At 40.5% G+C, this 21,217-nt stretch overlaps 2 protein-coding genes across 2 annotated transcripts in view; one reads left to right on the forward strand and one right to left on the reverse strand.

Annotated features, from left to right (window-relative positions):
• Positions 1-3,863: 3,863 nt before the first annotated feature.
• On the reverse strand, positions 3,864-13,222 carry sf3a3 (splicing factor 3a, subunit 3). The gene is made up of 17 exons (XM_084379618.1): positions 12,990-13,222; positions 12,841-12,888; positions 12,134-12,186; positions 11,506-11,611; positions 11,327-11,399; positions 10,072-10,163; positions 9,896-9,978; positions 9,646-9,784; positions 9,486-9,554; positions 9,313-9,380; positions 7,138-7,245; positions 6,972-7,041; positions 6,660-6,824; positions 4,677-4,787; positions 4,401-4,491; positions 4,252-4,307; positions 3,864-4,157 (listed from the first exon to the last, which is right to left on the reverse strand). The coding sequence occupies exons 1-17, from the start codon at positions 13,083-13,085 to the stop codon at positions 4,080-4,082; spliced, it is 1,506 nt and encodes a 501-aa protein (XP_084235744.1). The 5' UTR covers positions 13,086-13,222; the 3' UTR covers positions 3,864-4,079.
• A 1,442-nt stretch (positions 13,223-14,664) lies between these two features.
• The window catches only part of LOC311272927 (ubiquitin-conjugating enzyme E2 E2-like), a 76,162-nt gene continuing 69,609 nt past the window's right edge, over positions 14,665-21,217 (forward strand). Inside the window, exons 1-2 of the mRNA XM_084379689.1 lie at positions 14,665-14,817; positions 18,806-19,003. Coding sequence (XP_084235815.1) covers positions 18,813-19,003 — 191 coding nt within the window. The 5' untranslated portion in view covers positions 14,665-14,817; positions 18,806-18,812. The remainder of the gene's footprint in view (positions 14,818-18,805; positions 19,004-21,217) is intronic.

Raw genomic sequence — 21,217 nt, forward strand, 5'->3', positions numbered from 1 at the left:
CCGGTTTCGAACCGGGGACCTTTCGCGTGTGAGGCGAACGTGATAACCACTACACTACGGAAACGGATAAAGCATTAGCCGGCCGTCACTCGTCAAATCGCACAGCGTACAGTGCAATATACGTTTCAATATAATGCATTATAATTCACATTAACATCTCTTGCACAAATTGCAAAGTGTAGAGTTAGAAAGGTTATGTTTTCAGTTTGTGATTTCACTGTTTCCAACCGCGATTTGAGCCATAATGTCAAATTTAAAAATGGAAAAAAAACATTTTAAATTTGAGATTTTATCTGAAACTAAGTTACTGTTTAATTCTCAGCTGTTTTAATTCAGCCAGACCTTTAAAAAGACGCTTTCCTGGATCAACGTTACATTAATATGCAGCGTGGTGAAAAAAACAAACTTTACTATTCACAGCAGATACTGTGACTTGTAGGAGAAGCATCGGTGTTGCTGAAAACAGTTTTTGAAAAAAGTGTTGTGATAGTGAAGCTGTAGCAACTGGGTTTTTTTGTTGTGTTTGTTTTTGTTTTCATTCATTCTCTATAGTAGTTCTTACCCCTACGGATGTAATATAATTTTGGCCACAAGGAGGATTTTGGTGGCGCTATTTCCCCGTTTTTTAGCTAAAAGTGAGCAGACCCCGTCGTTACCACAGACAGCTGAACACATCTGGAGGGTAGCAGGGCCACACAGAACAACTGCTCTATAGTATTTAATACGGCTTTCAAGGAGTAAATGTTGCTACATTAAAGTTGAGTAAGTATATTTATGTCAGTGTTAGCAGACCTGAAGGAGTCTCCAGGAAGACTACGTCACCAGTGGATATCAGAGGGTGAACATGTTGTCAGGCTTTGGGGCCAGGGCCAAGCAGCTGCAGGCAGGTGTGGAGGACAGGACTGCTGATTATGATGCCTTCATCTGAGACGGAATTTAAAAAACCTAAAATCAGATGTAACTATTATAAAATGTGATTTCCTCAAAGGTTCACATATTTATATTACTTTGACTCAAAGTAATACTTTAACCCATACTGGACTTGTTTCAGTTTCTTGAAGACGTTTCACCTCTCATCCAAGAGGCTTCTTCAGTTCTAACTAACTGGAGGGGAGTTTGCAGGCTTTTAAACTCTGTGTGGTAGTGTCCTTACAGAGTCCTTAAGGACACGTGTGAGTTTATCACCCACCTACAATGTAGTACTGAGTTTCTCCCCAGACAGCTTAACAACCATTCACACCTGGACTCATCTAGCCTCATCTTAGCAGCCCACATGAAGGCCGGTTGGGTCAGCGACCCACAAGTGGCCCTAAGGACTCTGAAACTCAGAGCTCACACAGGTCCTTAACAACTCTGTAAGGACACTCCCACACAGAGTGAACCTTCATCAACACGTATTAGCCTAATGTATTATTCCTGAAATAAACCAAAGTGACACTGCTCAAATGTTTTTTTTCTTTTGTCTGTATTACACTGATACATTATTGTGCTGATCTGTAGGCCTACTGGGGATTGTTGTTTGCTTAATGCATTTCTTCCATGTTGTTGCATAGATTAACACACCTTCACAAAAAATGCACTCACTCTATGTACGTACACACAATGAGCAAACAAATCCAAATCCCTTTTGTTTTATTTAGTTAGACAGTGTATTGTGGATGTCCCAAACTGTTTTAAATGTTTTACACACTTGCAACAAAAAACATTACTCCAACTTGAAGAAACCAAACACACACACATACACATACACATACACACACACACACAATCTATCATGTATTGTAAAAAGAAAATCATGGTAACGCAGCACCATCTGCAGGCTTTGATGAGCTGTAAAAAAAACCCTGAGGATTGCACTTAATGTTGAAATTACTGAAGGGATTTTAAACTGACTGTATGAAACCACATGTTTGAAATGACACAGCTTTATAAAGACCAGAACTGTATTCTGTGTTCACCCATCTATCGTAAAATGTATATGTGATACTCGTATTGAAATTGTGTGACTGCTCTGTAGCGTTGTCACCCTGCTGCCATCTGCCAAAAGATACACAAGTATTTGCCTCCATGCCGCCAGACTACAGAGCAGCTTCTCTCCTCAGGCTGAGACTCCTGAACTCATCCTCAACACCACCATGAAAGATAGTTTGTCGTATGTAGCATAAAGGGACTACAACTTACATTTCATTGTACAGCCCTGTGTTGTAGAATGACAAATATATGAACCTTGGATCTTGTAGACTCAACAAATAGACTCGACCTTGCAAGTTCTGTTGTCATGTTCAGGCTAGAGATTGTCCCCTGGGTGAATCTGTGCAGAGCTCTTCACCTTCATGTCAGCCCCTCTGTTGATATTAATCATGTGACAGAGCTTAGTTAGAATCATACATGACAAACACGTCGGAGCTTCTGTAGCATGGAAATCATGTCATCTAATTTAGTTTATGCAGCGACTGCTTGCAAGTAATAGTTATTATTGTTGAATACAGCCAACAGAAAAATGAGCCCTCTATAAGAATAAGATGCCGATTACTTCCTGATTCAGAATTAGAAAATGAAACCAATCAGTCATTCAACTCCAGACTGATCTGAAACTGGCTGAATCACACAATCAAGGAGCTTCTTTCGATTTTTTTCAATTCCTTTGCAAATAACTCAAAAATAAACTCGAGCAGCCGGGTGCTGTGGGAGCAGGTAATGAGCCTGTCACTTCATCTGCGAGCTCCCTGGATTGTGATTTACAGTGATGATGAGTTTTGTATTCCATGAAATATAAATGTGTTTGCCATATATTGTGCTAATGTTCAATATCTGAAATATTCAATATCCAGATCTTCTGTCTGACAGCTCTTTTAACATTTGCCGGTCACTGCAAGCAACTTTCAATCAGCATGGGGGTGAGCAGATAACGACTGAATAGTCATTTTTGGGTGAACTGTTCCTATAATCTAGAGTGATTATCTTTATATTTGATCTTTGTAATTTGGACTGTTGGTCAAACGAAAAGCTATATTTATTTAGACAGCATTAACACAGTCTTCGCAGGCATCTAAGTTTATTTTATTTGGTGAAGTTTCAGAGTAATCGCTGCCCCTGGTCTCCCTACTTATCAATCTCAAACTAAACTTATAAGGTGTGAGTTTAAAATGAAACATTCATTATTCATAAGCTGTTTTTCAGGCAACCCAATAAATATTCAGGACACATCCAGCTGTGAGAAGGGTTATTAGACCCTCGTGTTTGGTATCAACTCTGCATATGCTGCAATAAATCAGTTACTATCAAGTGATACTGAATCATGTATCCTAGAAACAGGAGAAAATGCTTACAGGTATTAAATCTCTCTCTTTTGCAAGGCCAGCTTTACATTCTTGGCACCAGACCTGTGATGTCTGTGACAAGCCCTGCAGGAGCAATTAAGCTGTTTTTATCTAAATCAATTATTCAGCACCTTCAAATGTTCTATGTTGCACTATATGTGGCCATAATTTGAATAAAAAGGCTCTATGGCAACAGCAGGTTTTTCTTGTTAAGAGAAATGCACATTTTAATTTATTACTTGTGTTAATGCTGCCATAAAAGCCCAGTAGTAAACTGGCCAACACAAAGAGAGTTAAAATATGCTTATGAGTCAACTGCAACAGTAAATCAAAGCGTGCACACACACACACACACACACACACACACACACACACACACACACACACACACACACACACACACACACACACACACACACACACACACACACACACACACACACACACACACACACACACACACACACACACACACACACACGTCTGTCTGTGCTGTAAAGTCCCAACAGTGACAGAAAGCAAACAGGAGACGAACACAAGCAGCACGGTGACAAAAGTACTCAGTTTATTATAATGATCAATCTTCGCCACGTTACAAAGTTATCAAAGGGAGGAATGGAGGGCGGGGCACAGCCTGTAAAACATTACTACATACAAATAAAAAGAAAGGTGGGTGATAAAAAATATAGCTAATCTTAAAGGACGCTCGTCAGATGGATTTCCATGTCTTCTGTGTGACTCAGTCACATTCTCCTCAATCTACAGCAAGCCCTGTCTCTTCAGATCCTCATAGGTCTTCTTGTTGACCACATTTCCACTCGAGTCCTCGTACTCTTCCTGAAAACACACAAGTTAACAAGTTTTGTGTAAATTTTAACTAACAGACATTATTCACCAATCTGTTATCCTGATAGTATCCATTTGGACTCACCTCTGTGTCTGGCTGCCACCGCTCCGACGCCTTCTGGGACTTCAGCTTCGCCCACACTGGAGTAACAAATAAACAAAAACCACTTAGTGAGACAGACTTCTAAAACTTCCTCAAAATCCAGATGTTCATAACAAGTCCAAGACTCTTACAAGAGACAGCGTCCTCAATCTGTGTGACGTTGGCGAAGTGAGCAGTGTTGGGGATTCCAAGACAGCGCATACCATGAGCATGCCTCCATTCCTACAGACATAAAAAGCACAAAGTATACTTCAGCTGCACAAGTACACACTTCATGTTATAACTAATGTACTATGTTGATGTATTTTGTTTAGTCTGATAAGTTGACAGTGGAAAATCTGTCAGAAGATTCAATGCAATAACAATAGAATTAGAATAGAAACTCCTTAAAGAAAATCAAAACATACTGCAAAGTGCCTCTGGAAGGCTTTGGGTCCCCTGTAGGTGTAGTTTCCACAGATCTCACAGTTGTAGTTGATGTTCAGCCCGTGGAGTTTATAGAGCCAGTATGGAATCGGCTGGAGGGAAGAAAACAGCAGTCAACAAAAAAACAATAAAGTTCAGACATGAGCAGAGAATACAAACGGGAGGATAAAGTGTGAATTTTAAAGAGCCAACGGATCAGATTGAATGCAAATCGATACGTCCACACAGGAGGATCGAATAGTGTTTTAAATATATCTGGTAGATAGCGGGTCAAAGAGGCCCAGTGATTTAAAGCTGCAGAGACATTCAAATGTCAGAATGACACCAGCAGATACAGAGCTGTCATGACTTTCATGGTCCGTGTCCACTGGGGGGCCGTTTGAAGTAAGGGGCCACGCTGCTTCCCAGCGGCACTCTGGGACACTTCCTGACTCTCTTTCTGGCTGCACCTGCTTGGATAGACGTCACTCTTGGCCTGTCTGCTCCTGGACTTCAAACAGACCACCATGGCGTCTCGTCTACAAACTCTCTTACATTACAAAAATAGTTTAACGAAAATATCTTAGGTCAGAAAAAAAAAACATGTTGTTGCCAAACCTGTCATTTTAACTCGACAACAGTTAGTTTTTGTAGTTTGCAAGAGCTGCGCTGGCCGACCCTGATTTGCATCATGTTGCCTAGACCTCACATTTATGCAAATAAGCAGTGGGCAAAGGCGACGCTCGTCTCTCGAAACGCAACGCTACCAGAATGCATTGCACAGCTGGATACATAGACAATGAATGGAAAGAGTGGAAATGACGGATCCTGTGGACACGTACCCTTAGTCTCTGATAGGAATCAGGCGCCAATTTACACTGGATCCTACACTTCCCATGATGCAATTCATTTTGTAATATTTTTAGAACCTTTCTGCATGATGTCTTGCATGCTCCTCACAACACAATGCAGCTTTTTTGTTATGCATTTGTCTCTGAGCCTAACCTGAGATAACCCTGATGACATCACTCTCATTAGGGTCAGCTAATGGAAGGCAGCAAAAGGAAGATTTAAGCAGGTGTTAAACCACTCTCGAAATAAAAAAAATAAACTATACCTGACAACATTTATGACCTTTTAATGCAAAAATTAATGTTTTTACCCTCTAAACTGATTTTACAACCATAACCATATGAAAAATGAAAAAATCCAACCCAAACCACATTTGGAGGTGTTTTGAAGTGCAATTCAAATCAGATTTTTGTCTTTTGTGTCACCTGCAGGGCAACACATGACATCAACGTCAAACCCAGAGTGTGCATCAGGGTGCCACAAGCAGAGTGGTATGGAAGACAACACAGAGAACAGCAGTCACACTGAGATAAACTGTCTGCACCGTGACTTCACAGTGTGGTTGTTTAGAGAATGACATGATGGATCTCCATTCCTCAGGCTTCTGTGTTGGAAAGCCTCGTCATCACAGTATGTAGTGACTGATGCCTACGTCGTTACCACAGCTAGCCACGTAGATACGTTGGTTTTATCTTGTCCGGACACAAAAATTGCAATTGGATCATGTATGTATGAATGAACAGTGCCGACACACCGTATTTCAGATCTGATGTGGGAAACAAATCTGATTTTTGGGGCGGGGGCAGCCACTAAACCAAAGCCTTGGTACTTCACAACCTGAGAATGAGACTCCTCATCACCAAAAAGTTTATTATTATGTTGGTTTAAAAAAATGTTACTGTTATTGTCCACTTTAAACCAAAGACAGACTGGCTCGTCTCCCCTTTCTGTTTCTTCTCCCTGTATGTGACTGCTTTGTTGACTTTCTCTGTCAGCAACATGTTTTATGAAGTTGCACAAAAACACTGTTACACTAAACCCAACATGCCAGATCACCCTGTTAGTTTGAAGACTTGGTGTTGTGCAGTCCCTACACTCCACAAACAGTCAGTTGACATTGTACATGTCCTCACCTTGCCGTCCCAGCCCAGCGGCAGGTTCTTGGGGTTGTAGATGATCTCATTATCTTCATCTTCGCTCTCACTCTCACTGAGCTGCTCCTCCTCCTCCTCCTCACGCTCCTCTCCGGTCCGGGCCTGCTTCCTCTGGACGTTCTCGTGAGTCAGCTGCCTCTGCTCCTGTTACCGCAACATCATCAGCAGCTGTCATTAAAACCATACATCTCTCACCACAGTTCGCTAGGTAACACTTTTCTCAAAATGTTGGCTGTAAGCCTTCATGTCTGACTCCAACAGCAGAGTTAGCCTGATGATATACTGACTCACCCCGAGGATCTCCACATATTCATAGACTTGAGCCTCTAGGAAGGCAATTTCCTTGTTACGCTCCGTGTCTCTGCAGAAGTGATGGATGGAAATTGTTATGAATTATGTAATGAGCCCTATCATAAGACACTGTCAGCATTACACTGAATTTTTAACACCCACTTACTTTTTAGGGCCTTTGGCTTTGGGATTCTTGGCAAACAGTGAAGGGTCCAGTGATTCCAGGGATTTGCCTTTTGTGCTGAAGAGTCTCTGAGCTCTCTCCTCCAGAGTCCTGTCCAGTAAACATTAAGTCAGTCAGGTGTCCTACCTTAGTGTGAAACTGTTGTGCACATTCTGACGGTGCAGTTCATACACATTAACAATATTTATTACCATCCCACATCCTTGCCTGCAATCTAAATTAATGCTGTTTTTGTTCACACAAGTCAGACAAATAAATGACAAGTGATAAAAAGATTTGAATTTAAAAAGAGAAATGCTGATTCGTCTCGGCCCTCAACACAGTCCAAGAACAAAACCTGAGCTGTCCAAAAGAACCAACACCAGACTGAACAGTGATCACTACTTGGCTTATGGCTGTTTATGGATTGGAGAAGACAGCTTGGGGGAAGCAATAGTGCCAGGTAAGTTCAGGTGTAGGGGTGTCACAAATTTCTATTTTAAATTGAAAATGGATCAAAAATGAGCCTTCAATTTCCACTATCGAAATCAAATGCAGCATCAACGATTCAAACACATGGAGGACACAGCTAGCTTACTGGTAGCCTGCAGCTGAGCTTCCAGACAATTATCCTGTGCGCCTGTATGACGGACAACAAATGAGCAACTGGCACGAAGGTAATTAAGAGATCAGAGATGCATGTTACACCCAAGAATATGCTGTCAGCTCCTAAGACGCAGATACATAATGCGTCTCATTTTCTCTGGTACACAGCTTCTACAACTACTGTAAATGTTTGGTAAGAACAAAATCCGCCAGGCACCAAATGATGGCATAATTTTCTGCTGGGTGGGTAAATCTCAAACGATTCTCCGCCACACTGACAGTTACTGACAACAAAAAACTCTGCTGAGCGTCTCTGTTGTGCTTTGGTGTCTTTTATCTCCGTACAATTATCTATGCTTCCATCCTCTGTTGTCTGTCTTTGCCAGAATTTAACACACTCAAAAGGGACTTCATGGTGCATTCAGGTGCACGTGTCAAACTCTCTAAATCTACATCACTTCCTATGGCACAGGATATGTCAGGGACTTCATGGTGAGTTCCAGTGCACCTCATAAAAATGTGTATACAGTTGTAAGGGCAAGCATAAAAAGCGTAGCCGTCAGTGCGAAAGTCAAATTGAATTGTGGATTTGGAGAATTGTGACGCCCTATTTCAAGTAACATCTTTAGGAAAAACAACCTGCTCTTAAGCCAGCAAATATATTGAATACTTCAGCAACTACGGGCTACATAGTGTCAGTGTGTTTTTGTTTGTAAACACCTAAAATGTAAGCTCATTACACTTTTGACCAGAACAAGAATGCATTTTATCAATAAGTATAATGAACAAAAAAAACCCTCCAGTGTTTTAAAAGAGCTGTGAACTGGGGGGCATCAGAACAGACTGTGTCAAGAGCAAAGACTCCTGAGTGGACAGGGGCTACTGCTTGGGTACTACACTGGGACTTACTGTGATAGAAAACAAGGTTAAGTAATTAAGTACCTCAAAAGGTTCCCAGATTCCTGAAAAAATTCTGAAACCTAGCATGAAGTCATGATTTCACATCCACAGTCTCATGTTGTTGTTGTCCCGTCTTCTGGGACTGCAACTACCTCCCCAGTCCGAGGATATGCTTCATACTTCTGACCATATTCCTGAAGTTTTTCCTGATACTGCGAAAAAGTACATTTACCCCCTCAAACTGGCCCCTTTCTCGTTTCTAACCCAAGTTTTGTTGGACTGTTGCACCATGCTCTTACTCTGTAGTAAACAGCTGACCGACTGTGCTCTACATGGTGCATTCAGGGGCTGCTCATAAATTACAAATGTTGCATCTCATTCCATTCAAATCCAATTTGCTGCACTTAGTTAATATGTAGACTGGTCCTCTGCAGTAAATTAAATAAAGTTAATTTATTTATTTGTTGTTATTTACTTAGTTAATTTATGTGAAGCTACTTTATAAAGTTAATCTACCTTCATAGATTAAAGACAAAACAAGATATCAAGATCTGAACTGTGGATTTGGAGAGTCGTTACCCATAGCTCATACAGTTGAGTATCCCTTTTCAACTTTATTACACATTTCCAATAGATGTCTTTGTTATTGTTTCTGCATGCAGACATACTCACCCTCCACATTTCAGTCCCAGTGCCATGAGGGCAGACTTCAATCTGTCCAGACCCAAAGAAGCCAACTCCTGTGGAAAGGAATAAGAAAAACACATCAGTAGAAGTATGAACGAGCAGCTTTAGCATCAATATTAAACTACAGATCATTTAAGCATGAGCACTGAGTGCGTTACCTCCCAGGAGGAGAAAGCAGAGAGGTCCAGATGAGCTCCAGCATGTGTCAAAGCACTGCTCGTCTCTTTCTGCAACAGAAACAGGTAAACAGGTTACATGTAATGTACACTTAAAATACCGACTATAATATTGTATAAATAACGTAGCAAGAGAACTTACAGGCCAGCCTGGAAATGTCCCCATATCCCATTTTTTCTCAAAGTCTAACAGCACTTTGCCATAGAGATCATTCTGGTCCAACAGAGGTTTGACTCGGTCTGTGTAGTCCTGCAGGTACTCCAGCAGCATCTCCAAATACCTGCAAAAACCACCATCACATCACTGATTGGTGTGTATCCTACTTTAAGTGTTTCAATTCTATACATATGTTAGAAGAGAGTCCTGATGGGAATAATCCTAATGGTCCTACTTTTTGTATTCAGCATTCTTCCTGTCCTTGGGGATGTCAAACAGCTGGTCGAATGAAGACAGGTAGGTAATGTACTCCAGTTTCTGCAGAGGAAGAGTATAGATCGTGGTTAATAAAATACTCATTCAGTTTGAAGGTTCAGTTTGAATTATGCAGCCTTTAAAAAGGATCATTACCTCAGCTCCCTTCAGGTTGATGTACTTCAGGTAGCAGTCATGGAGGTCGAGGTAGCGGCCGTATCCTTCCTCATCAGTGAACTCCACTAAGTCTGTGGAAGACATACAGATTTCATTCAATTGTCCATTACAGATCTGGGGCCTGTCTCCCAGATTACTAAATTAGTCAGAGAGCACCAGTCTTAACTAGTCTACTTTTTAACTGGGGCAGATCCCAACGGAGGTCAGTTAACCTGCTACAGAGCAAACTGGTATTTGAAAGCCTCCTCAGCAGTAAAGTCTATTGAAATCGAAAAGTCACTATTCCTACAAGATCCTGACATGAACATTCTGCTCACAAGTGACAACCACAAATACTACAGAGACGAGTAGTCAGCTATTGAATGAACAGGTTTTTGGAGGTGTAGTGCAAAAAGCAGCATGTTATTTTTCCATATAAAATCTTATATCAAAGCAGCTATAATCAATATTTTGTAATAACAGTGTATCAAATAAAAATGTGACAAAAGTGGAAGGGGTCTCTTGTAGTGATCAACATACAGATATGATCACCTGATTCTCCAACTCCTGTCAACTTTTACACATTTATTGACGATATGCAGTGAATATGGTCAAGCAGTTATCAGCTAAAGAGCTTCAGGAGTTGGTGAAGAAAAGACATAATAGTGTGAAAATTGGACATACAGGTGGACTCAAACCTGACTCAAAGTGAATGATACTGTTGCTCAATAACTGCTGTATGTGTTAATGACTTTTGCATCTTCACATTCATAATGGTTGACTTCCCCAAAGTTTGAAAAAGAGGCACGTTGTTGTCTATACAACATGAAAATTCAATTTTATTATACCGCACATGATCTGCACTCAAATGACAATGTTCTATTTGATTATATATTGTCCTGCTAGACTGTCATACAGGTTAAATGTATGATCATTAATAGCAGGTAATTTAGGTATTTGACCACAGTTTTCAGTGATACTGACAACATATCGCAGCTAATGAATTGATCTTAATTCCTTCAAGATATCGAGGGTTAAATGACTTTATTATAGACAGTTGTATTCCAAACACTTTTACTGCTGGTCTGGAAAAACTTGGTCTTAAAAAGGGGCAGCTGATAAACCCCTTAGTTAAGACTATCCATCAGGTTTCAGTGTGAGGTTTGCTGAAGACAGCCATGGCAAAGATAGACTGGCTAGGTTAATCTTGCATTGTAGACAGCCTATCTAGTGTTTCAAGTGCATTTGAACCTACTCTGAGCCTCCTCGCTGGGGTTGTCTCTGGCCTTCATCAGCTCCTCAAACTCTGCAGACATGGGAATGGAAATCTAAAAAAAATAATAAAAGGTGACAGCATGATTGTTATTATTCTGTTTCATTCTCTTACATATTCTAATTTGACCACTTTCTGTCAATAAGTGATAGGTGAACTACCTCATTTGGATGCTTTCTGTGAAACTCCTTTATCTGTTTCAGTCTGTTGTAGAACTCTGCAAACTCATTTGGTCCTGAGATGGCAGCAAGTTCATCCCTTCTCATTCTGTCAGAAGGAAAAAGGTTACGTTAACACATTAGGTCACGATTCTGGATGCATAATCCACAATAAACATAAAAAAAAGTAAAGCAACATTATGTAACCTTTCTACTTAAAATAACAGTTTCAAAATCATTTTGATGGTACAGTGTCTTGTTACTGGGTGAACGGTGTCTCTGTTACAGCCACTCCCCCTATATCACTATGTAGCTGCACTACAAGGTTAAATACCAGTTTTCAACACATAACACTGTTATGACGTAGTGATTTTTGTAGTTTGTAGTTAGCACCTACATTACATCTGACAAATTGTTACTGGTGTGGGACTTGTATTTACGACAGTGGTGTTGTACTCAGAAACTATGGGGGGCACCAAATCGCACAAAATGCCTATTTCTACATAACGTTGCTTTAGGTTATTATGATAAATGTTTTTAACATTAATAATTTAACATTCGACAGGTATTGTGTTTAACAAGTCAAAGCACCATGATCAGTTAGAGGCACAGGTTAGTCACATAGACTTACCCATCTTTGTCTTCATAGGAATCTCGGAGATTTGCGCTCACTTCCATATACCTCTGTCAAAAGATAGACAGACTGTCAGCCTTAGCTTGTTTTCACATTGAACATTAAACACAGTCGTATACCTTACTGAACTCAGACCTGCATGCCTCTCTTTGACATGGAGAAAATGTTTCACCAAACAGACTACTGCCCTTCTCCCCCAAGCATCTAACAGTACATTGCTGTTTTTTTAGCTGCAAAGTTTGATTGAAGAGCACTTATGTAGTGTCAGTGTTCTGCTGAATGCACTACACAACAGATCTACATGTTTACAATTTAAACTTTTATATCTGGTTTCCAATTGGCACTGTTGTATATTGGTCATATTCAGGTGGTGTTAAGTAGTTAACTCCTTACAGACTAAAGATGAATAATGTAGCTACATGTCTCTGCAACTAACACTCTGGAGGAGATGGTGCCACTAAGAAATTTCCCTCTAAAATCTAAGGTTTAATATTTTATTGTATAAGATAATATAACGATGTATATAAATTCACAAGTCTTGAGTTGCATACATATAGTTAAATGCAGTTGTTGCCTCAGAAATGATATCATTGAGCTAACATGTTCATTGTGGCTTGAGGAATGGTTACCTATGCACCTTAATGAAGAGCTAACTTTAGCCTGCCGGTGCCACTTGTTTAAAACAAATCAAAAGTCATGCTTACGTCCAACATCGCTCTTGTTCGGTGGTCAGAGTTGATCTGTTCCCGTAGCTGTCAGCAAAAGAAACAATATACATTTTAAAGTTAACTTGCAGATATTTCTGGCGTTGATTAGCAATGATGCTAATGCTAACATGAAGCGAACAGCTTACCGTGGACTTCTTGTGCAACATTTCTTTTGTTTTAGCATCCATTAGCCTCTCTTTCTCTTCGTGATAGCGACGCTGCTGCTCTAAAATAGTCTCCATAGTTAAATAATGTGTCGGACGTTTAGTAAAGACAAGAAAAGACAAGAATTCTGACTGCTTAGCATAAAAATCAAGCCGCCCCCGCCGTGCAGGATACGTTTGTTTTCAACGACGCATGTCCGAGCGGCGAACGTCCGTCACTGTACTCGACGTAGAGAAACATTGAGCAGATTAAGAGTTCCGCAGTGGTAACTTGTTCGCTTGTCACTTATCCGCCACGAACCATGGTACCATGGAACCATGGTGTGTGAAGAATGTTTATAAATTAGTTTACACGAGACCTGTGACAGAGATAGAACTAGGATGATACACTGTGGAGGAAATAGTGGCTTCATGCAGTTATTTATATAAGGTCAATTGAAATCTTTAGGTCTTCTTGAGGTGTTTTAAAGCTACTGTTCATTCCAACTGTTTACATGAATTGAATAATGGAGCAGCTGGTCTCCTTACAGTAGGTCACCAAGCACAGACATCATTAACAACTCCGTTACTGAATAGGACTCCGTCCATGTGAGTTTTTAAATCCTAAACATGTAGGAAATTGGTTCTATTATAATGCAGACTTTTCAGACGAGATGGATTGGAAGCCCTCACTGTATTCCTCTCTTTTGCACTTCCTTTGTGGTCTCTACACAATCATCAAGGCCTGCCATAACGCTTCAGAGAGCACAGGCTGCGCGGATACGCGTGGGGGCGCGCACGGAGGCGGTCTGATCCGTCAAGTTACGGCAAACAAAAGAAAATATCGGAACTGAGGATTCACTGCCTAAACATAAAAGACATGCGTTTGATGAAAGTATAGGATACTAGAGTGTGTGATAGTATGCTATTTGTGGCACCAAAAAAATAAAAAATATTAAATTAAATTTAAAAAATAATAAAATGTAACCGTTTGTTCATTCATATTTATGGGAGTTATTTTTAATTTCGTGATTATCAAATAGGCAAGGCGAGGTCCGTCACATTACAGTTAATTATAGTATTGTCAAGAGAAACACTACCAACGGGACATGGAGGCGCATTACAAAATGAGCCTTTTCTATTCAAAACGCCAAAGTAGTTGATTGTCGGTCTTATATGTCGGTATTTAATCAATTTTATTTATAAATCAAATACATTTTATTTAGGCTATATAGCCCAAAATCACAATCACATTGCCTCAATGGGCTTTACAATCTGTACAGTGAACGACATCCTCTGTCCTTATACCCTCGATTCGAGTGAGGAAAACTAATAACTTATAATGAGATAACAAATTCCAATGTGAAAATGTCATTCAAATGCTATGTAATCTACATTATGAATTAAATGGCATAGATAGGTTATTGGATGGGCAGACATTAATGTACTTTCGCCATATACCTGAGTTTTCCATTGAGCAAATAGCAAATAAGAGTCTAGTGAGGTAGGTGAGATTAAAACACTGCAGCCTGTTGTAGATTAAATTCCTATAGTTTCCTCTTGTGTAGTCTGTCTTTATTTGTAATGTGTCACCTCACTCGCGAAGCGGGAACGCGCTCGTTTAGGCTTTTATTTTGTCAGCTAACACCGGAAACGACGCGTGTACCTCCAGCCGCCTCTTGACGGCCTCGGTTTGGCACATTCTCCAGCAGTCAGTCAGTCAAAGCAACGAACGGGAAGCAGCGGACAAGCAGCGCCACAGAATACGGAATATACAGTGGACATTGTAACATATCTCTCCTGCCGCCGTGCGTCCAGCCTGCTTATCAAGGTGAGTCGCCGGTGCTCCTCTGAAAAATCAACTCTACGAATTGAACAAAGGTTTATTACGTTATCTTCTGGAGGGAGGGAGGGAGGGGGCGGTGGAGGTGGCTGGGGGAAGAGCGAGGGGGGCATCCATTCTGTCTTTTGTGCTGGAGCAGATTAGGCAGTGGTCAGCGCGAGCTACGATACTGGGTCGGACAAGTGTGCCGTTGAGCTTCATGTCGTCCTATCTACATCAAGATGTGTCGTACCGAGGCTGTCTTCATGTTGAGCACGGGGGGGACCGGGGCGGTGAGTGCTCGGGGGGCTCCTGAACATACGTGCCTCTTCTGTACGGTGCTGAATATCGAGAGCGTCTCCCCGAAAACCCGTCCAGAATATTAGCCATTTTAAACCTCCTCCTCTTTAGCCGTGTACACGCACTTCACCTGGATGCTGTTAAGCACCTTTTAAAACCCTCAACAGCCACTGTTTCATTCGGCGTACACCCACTGCACCAAACAGCACTTAAGTCCAGTAAAATGGAAACTTCTGTAACTTAATAGCTGGTAAGGTAGTCCCACAACCTTTAGCACTGGAAGTATTGTGCATGAAGGTGAAAAAAACTAACTGTTAAAGTTAAAATAGTGCTCTTTAGGAGCTGGTTTGTTTAATACATTATACTTGAGGTCAGAAAAGGTCATTTTCGACGAGTATTTACCTAGCTGCCAAATGTCTGCCTGTCAAAAGTGAAATGGATATATTACACACACGGACACACACATCAGGGGAGGGCATGTATTGGGACTGTGGGTTCTCTCTGAGGTGTGATTCTCTGTAGGCCTGCTCAGTTTGGAAAGCTTCACCTATGCTCATAGTAATGGTTGAGGATGTTGTGACAGTTATACACCTGAAGGGAAATAAACATCTGCCCTGACTCTTGTGGCAAGAGCAGCGTATTTACTGCTCTGCCTGCAAGTTTTACTTTCAGTGTGTTCACCCTCCCCTGACAACTGGTCGCACATCCTTTTCATATTCACATCATAATAATAACAGCTTACCCTCAGAGGATTCCATTCACCAGAGCATGTACGTGTTATAACCTTTTGAAATGATGCCCCCCTATCACCCTAACCCATATAATCCCCCAATTATCTCCCATATCAGCTCACCAACAAATGCAGTTAATTGCATCAGATAGCCTGCGTGCAGTGGCTGTTTGTCAAATGTCAAAAGCCGAGTAAGCTTGCCAAAGCTGCTGTCATGTTTATTGAACAATCTGTCCTTACTTCTGTCCAATTTGATATTCATTTCAGCTCAGCTGTGTGCAGCAAAAAATGCCCTCACACTCATTCATCTGTATCATACATTTTTCATACCGAAGCAGGGAATGTAAATAGAGGCATTCACCTTGAGTTCGACACACACGCACTCACACACACGCACAGTGACAGAGGAATTGGATTTAGTGAACATGACCTTGTAGGTGTGTTTTAGTATTGAGACTGGATGCTTGTTACCAGCAGACGTTCAATGTGGCAGATTCTGAGGATGAGCAGTAAAAGATCTGATCTGAGGTCTTTATTTAACTTTCTGCCTCTGTGGCTCTGAATATATCTCTGCAGGGAGATACCCAATAGAGCTGCAATCATTAAACGATTATTTGTTGACTACTAATTGCCAGCTATTTTGGTAAGCAATTTATCAGTTTTAAATCATTAAAGAAATCTCTGTTTCCAGCTTCTTAAAGCAACACTATGTAGCTTTCTGGAGAAAGACAGTTAATTGTAGAGTCACCTCCTATCCATCCATTATCCATTGCAGGGTTGTGGGGAGCTGGAGCCAATCCCAGCAAAAAATTGGGTGAGTGGTGGGGTACACATAGGTTGCCAGTTGATCACAGGACCTAGTCTCATTCCCAGATCATCAAATACCAACACTTGTCAAACAATGGCTCACCCATCATCTCGCAGCGGCGGCAGGCAGCAGGGCCTTGTACTGTTGAAACCACACCAGCAGCTAGACGTATTTTTAGCCACCTAAAATAAGTCCTACCTAATAAATAAATTTAAAAAAAAAAAAAATATATATATATATAGCGTATAAGTGTATGCTATGTTTTCAACATTTTTGGTGCTTAGGTTGCTGTTAAACAGCCTTTCCTGTTGTGTGAAACAGGAAAAGTAAAAGTGAAACAAGTATTACCACAGACATATATATCTTTATCTATATATATATTTATATATGTACAGTAGATGCTGAGTGAATCATCCAATCAAAGAACCACCAAAATGAGTCATTTAGTGATTGAAACACCCTGAGAAAACACACATACTTGCCCATTCAATTAATTGGTTTAAAGGACACCTTTTGGGCATCTTTTCTGAAAGAAGAAAAAATATATAGTACTTTCATTTATATGTGTACCCTAACACAGTCCCACTCCCAAAATGGAAAACGTGTTAAAAAAAAAAACGGTATAGTGTGTATAACTTAAAGTTCATTTGAAAATGATTCTTTCCAATACTTTAGTATCATGGCTCCATAGACTGGTGAATTTCTTGTCTTTCCTTTAACAATGTAAGTCAGTCTCTGTAAAGCAGTCAGTTCCTTTGTTCACATCCCTGCACAATGTATGTCTGTGTTCTTCCAGAACAGTGCAGTTATCCTCCCCAGTTATCCCTGCAGAGTCAGCTTCTTTACCCATTACAGGGCTTGTACATTCAATAGCCTGCCTCAGAATCACTGTAGCCTTGGGCAGTCTCATAAACATAGTATTAATTTATCTTCAACTTAATGGTTCCATTTTCTCGAATGGGAGAATTTGCTGCTTTTCATTATGTTCTGATGTTTAAAAGATCAAACAATGATTTCATTTAACGAAAGCTTTTTCTTCATTCATGGAAATCCTCAACACTATCTAAATGACAAAGACACAAATGGCCAAAGGACTTGGATTTATGTAGTGCCCTTCTGGTATATTGACTACTCAGTGTGCTTTGTAACACCTGGCCCATTCACCCTTCCACATTCATATCATGCCATGCAAGGTGTTAATCTGTTCATCAGGAGCTATATGGCAAAACCCCAACAACAGCCAATTTGGGGTTCAGTCTCTTGCCCAAGGACACTTCAGCTAGGCTTGGGCCGATATTGGATATCATAGAATATTGCAGTATTTGCTATCATTTGCAATATTTTTCACAGTATTGTTTATCAAACAGCTGTTATAGCATTTTCTGGTAGACATGGACTTAGTTTCTATAAAGAATTACAGCCCACCAATTTTGCAATATTTCAGGTTTGAAGTGGGAGAAAATGGCGAGCCAAGGGATTTGGATGAGTCGTCTTTGCAGTAGGAGGATAATATAGTCCATCATGATATTTGGATATGGGTGGGGGGGGGATTAATTGTTGTTGTAGCACACAGACATTTCACTATTTTCTGACATAAACACAAAATTGTTCATAAATTGAGGATGAAAGTTAATTCTTGACCAACAAACAATCCAGCTCAAGGTCTGCCTATGAGCTTTTTCTGGGTCTTTCAACCATCATCCTTATCAGCTAAATCAGTTTGCTCAGTTTCCAAGGTGATGTTATTTTATGACTTTATCCATAGAATATTTAGTGCTTCTTGTCTATGTTGGCTTCGAAGTTATTCATCAATTAATCAGGAAAAACACTATTAATCGATGAATCTATAATGGAATTCTAGACATCAGTCCACAGATGAAGCACCCAGCAGTAAAGATGCAGAAAAACCTTGAGATGAGTGTCTTTGTCTTTTGCAAAAGACTGCTCGATTATTGTAAAAATCATAATCATTATTATTTTGGTCAATCTTGAGATCATTATTATTTAAGAGGATAAATATCCTACATATTTGGAACTTTTTTATCTCAAATATCTTGTTTTCATATTTAATAAGACGCCAAAATCGTATGCTAATTGAAAATACATTTCAATTAATCCCTTGGCCCTAACTGTGTGTGTGTTTTCGGGTGTGTGCGCAGTGTCAGCATGTCCAGTGAGGTGCAGCCGAGGCCGGACGATAGCCCCAACACCAGTGGGGGAAGCTCTGATGCCGAGCAGAGGGAGGCAGCTCCACCGGAGCAGCCGGGCCCTGAGCAGCGGGACCAGACCCAGCCTAAGAAGAAGGAGGCCAAAATCTCCAGCAAGACCGCTGCCAAGCTCTCCACCAGCGCCAAGAGGTAGATCTGCTGCACTAACTCTGCTTAACTTTGTTTCCTCTGCTGGGTGTGTTCCCACACTGTTGAGCTGTTCAAGTTGTTATTCATCACTTCACTCCATCTTTGGTGTTGACTGCTATGTTTTGTTCCGAGTTTTTCCAGTGATCACTGTCACTGTCAATCAAAACAGTGCTAAGCTGTCATTTTTTTGCTAAAACTATTAGTTGATTAATTGTTAGTTGATCAACAGAAAATTAACAATTCAGTTTTGATAAGCTGTGTAAGACATTACTCAAGCCACCATGATTCTCTGTGAGGATATGCTGCCTTGATTACTTTTGTGTTTTTGACTGTTGGTTGGACAGAGCAAGACACATCAATAATGAAATAGTCATTAGTTAGTGTGCTAATGAGCTTTGATTTCTTTTGTGCGTGACATTAATTTCTTTGTCCACTCCGCTGCTGACATGTTTTTAATATTCCCAAACAAACTACGGGACATTGAAGCACCACTTCCTCACTTCCTGTGCATCCGAGGCCCCTCCAGACACCTATGCTATTTAATCAAAACAACAAATTGTTCATTCTTTGTTTCTTGTTGTCGAGTGTTAATACAAGTTACTACACGTAAGCACATAAACACAGTTTTGTGTAATCTTTTAAAGGTTTAAAATAGGGCCGGGACTCGATTAAAAAAATTAATCTAATTAATTAGAGGCTTTGTAATTAATTAATCGAAATTAATCGCATTTTTAATCGCATATAAATATTTGACCTGAGAACAGTGAGAAGCAATTTTTTTCATATGGGTTTTAGTATACCATTGAATAATGACTGAATACATAAGCTTAAGCAACAAAACAGTGTTTATTTTTTTTCAGGGTGGTACTTAACCAAGACCAACAGACTAGGGATGCAAATTATCGATTCATTCATTAATCGTTAGTTGAATATCGATATTCGATATTCGAATCGATCGAATAACGATTACCTGATAAGATGCGATTTTCCTGAGAACCTAAATTTAAGGGGAAAATTTAAGCTGAACATTCCTTATACAGGACTCTACACTAGTTTGTTAGTTTATTTTTAGAGCACAGCACAATGAAAAATGTTTAAGTAACACGTTATTTGGTAAATGGTCTTTCCTGCCACTACACTGTGATGATTACTGTATTTAACTACTTAAATCACAGTAGCATAAACTGATTTGTTGAACTCAGCCTGATGTAAACATTAATAAAACACAGGCAGCTCTAAGTTTTCCCTGTGTGATGTTCAGGGACAGGTCAGGACAGTCTGAAGACAGAGAGCTCTGAGGTTGAAGTCTTATGCACCGTGAGACAGTGACAGGTCTGTATGCTACAGTACCTACGTCTTGACCACATGTCAGCTGTTCAGCTGCAGCAGAGGAAACTCCGCTGTTCTCAGCTCCACTGCGACGAGCGCTTTTTAAACAGTAGCGACCGGCTAAACTACGAGAGGATACTGTAAACCGGCGCGGATCCGGTCTGTTTATCAAAGCTTGGTCGCAGTGCTGAGGCACCGGGTCGGTTTGAGCTGCATTCAGGCTACATTAAAACTTTAAAGATCCATGGGCAGTGATCAGTGTCGGCGGCTTTTTAACTCGTTAAATAATTGTGCTCCAGTATAATCGGTACGCCTGAAACTCATCCAGTGAGAAACGTTCCGCGGTGCAAAAATAAGTGCGATTAAAATGCGTTAATTTTTTTAAAGCGTTAATTTTTGTGTAACTAGTTAATCTTAATTAACGCGTTAAAGTCCCGACCCTAGTTTAAAAGTTATAATTATACTTAATTGTGCTCTATTATGTGTTGATAGCAGTTTGGAAGCCAGTTGTGTTTACACCTCTGCTCTTTGTGGTTTTTACCACCAACATACAGAATCACTGATCAGATGTTAAAGGCTACTGCTGCTGCTGATGTGCACTGCTGGGATTAAACGCAGAATTTTGCCAGAAAGTGGTTGCAAGCCAGTGCCAGATGTTTTCGTTTTAAATGCACCCCTGGCGGTTTAGCCCAGTTCCCTAATGTAACTCTGTACTGATTTAGTTTATAACCAGTTCATGGCACGTTGGCGTTGGATATCATAGGGTGATGGCACAGAGAAACAGCAGTTGTTATCTGATTGGGGAATAAGCTTGCCAAGCGGCAAAGCCAGTTCAGATGGTGTTGATGCTGATACCAGATCAGTTGAGAGAGACGCTGTTGTCCT

Source organism: Pagrus pagrus (assembly GCF_965226575.1).
Source record: "Pagrus pagrus genome assembly, chromosome: 17".
NCBI lineage: Eukaryota > Metazoa > Chordata > Actinopteri > Spariformes > Sparidae > Pagrus > Pagrus pagrus.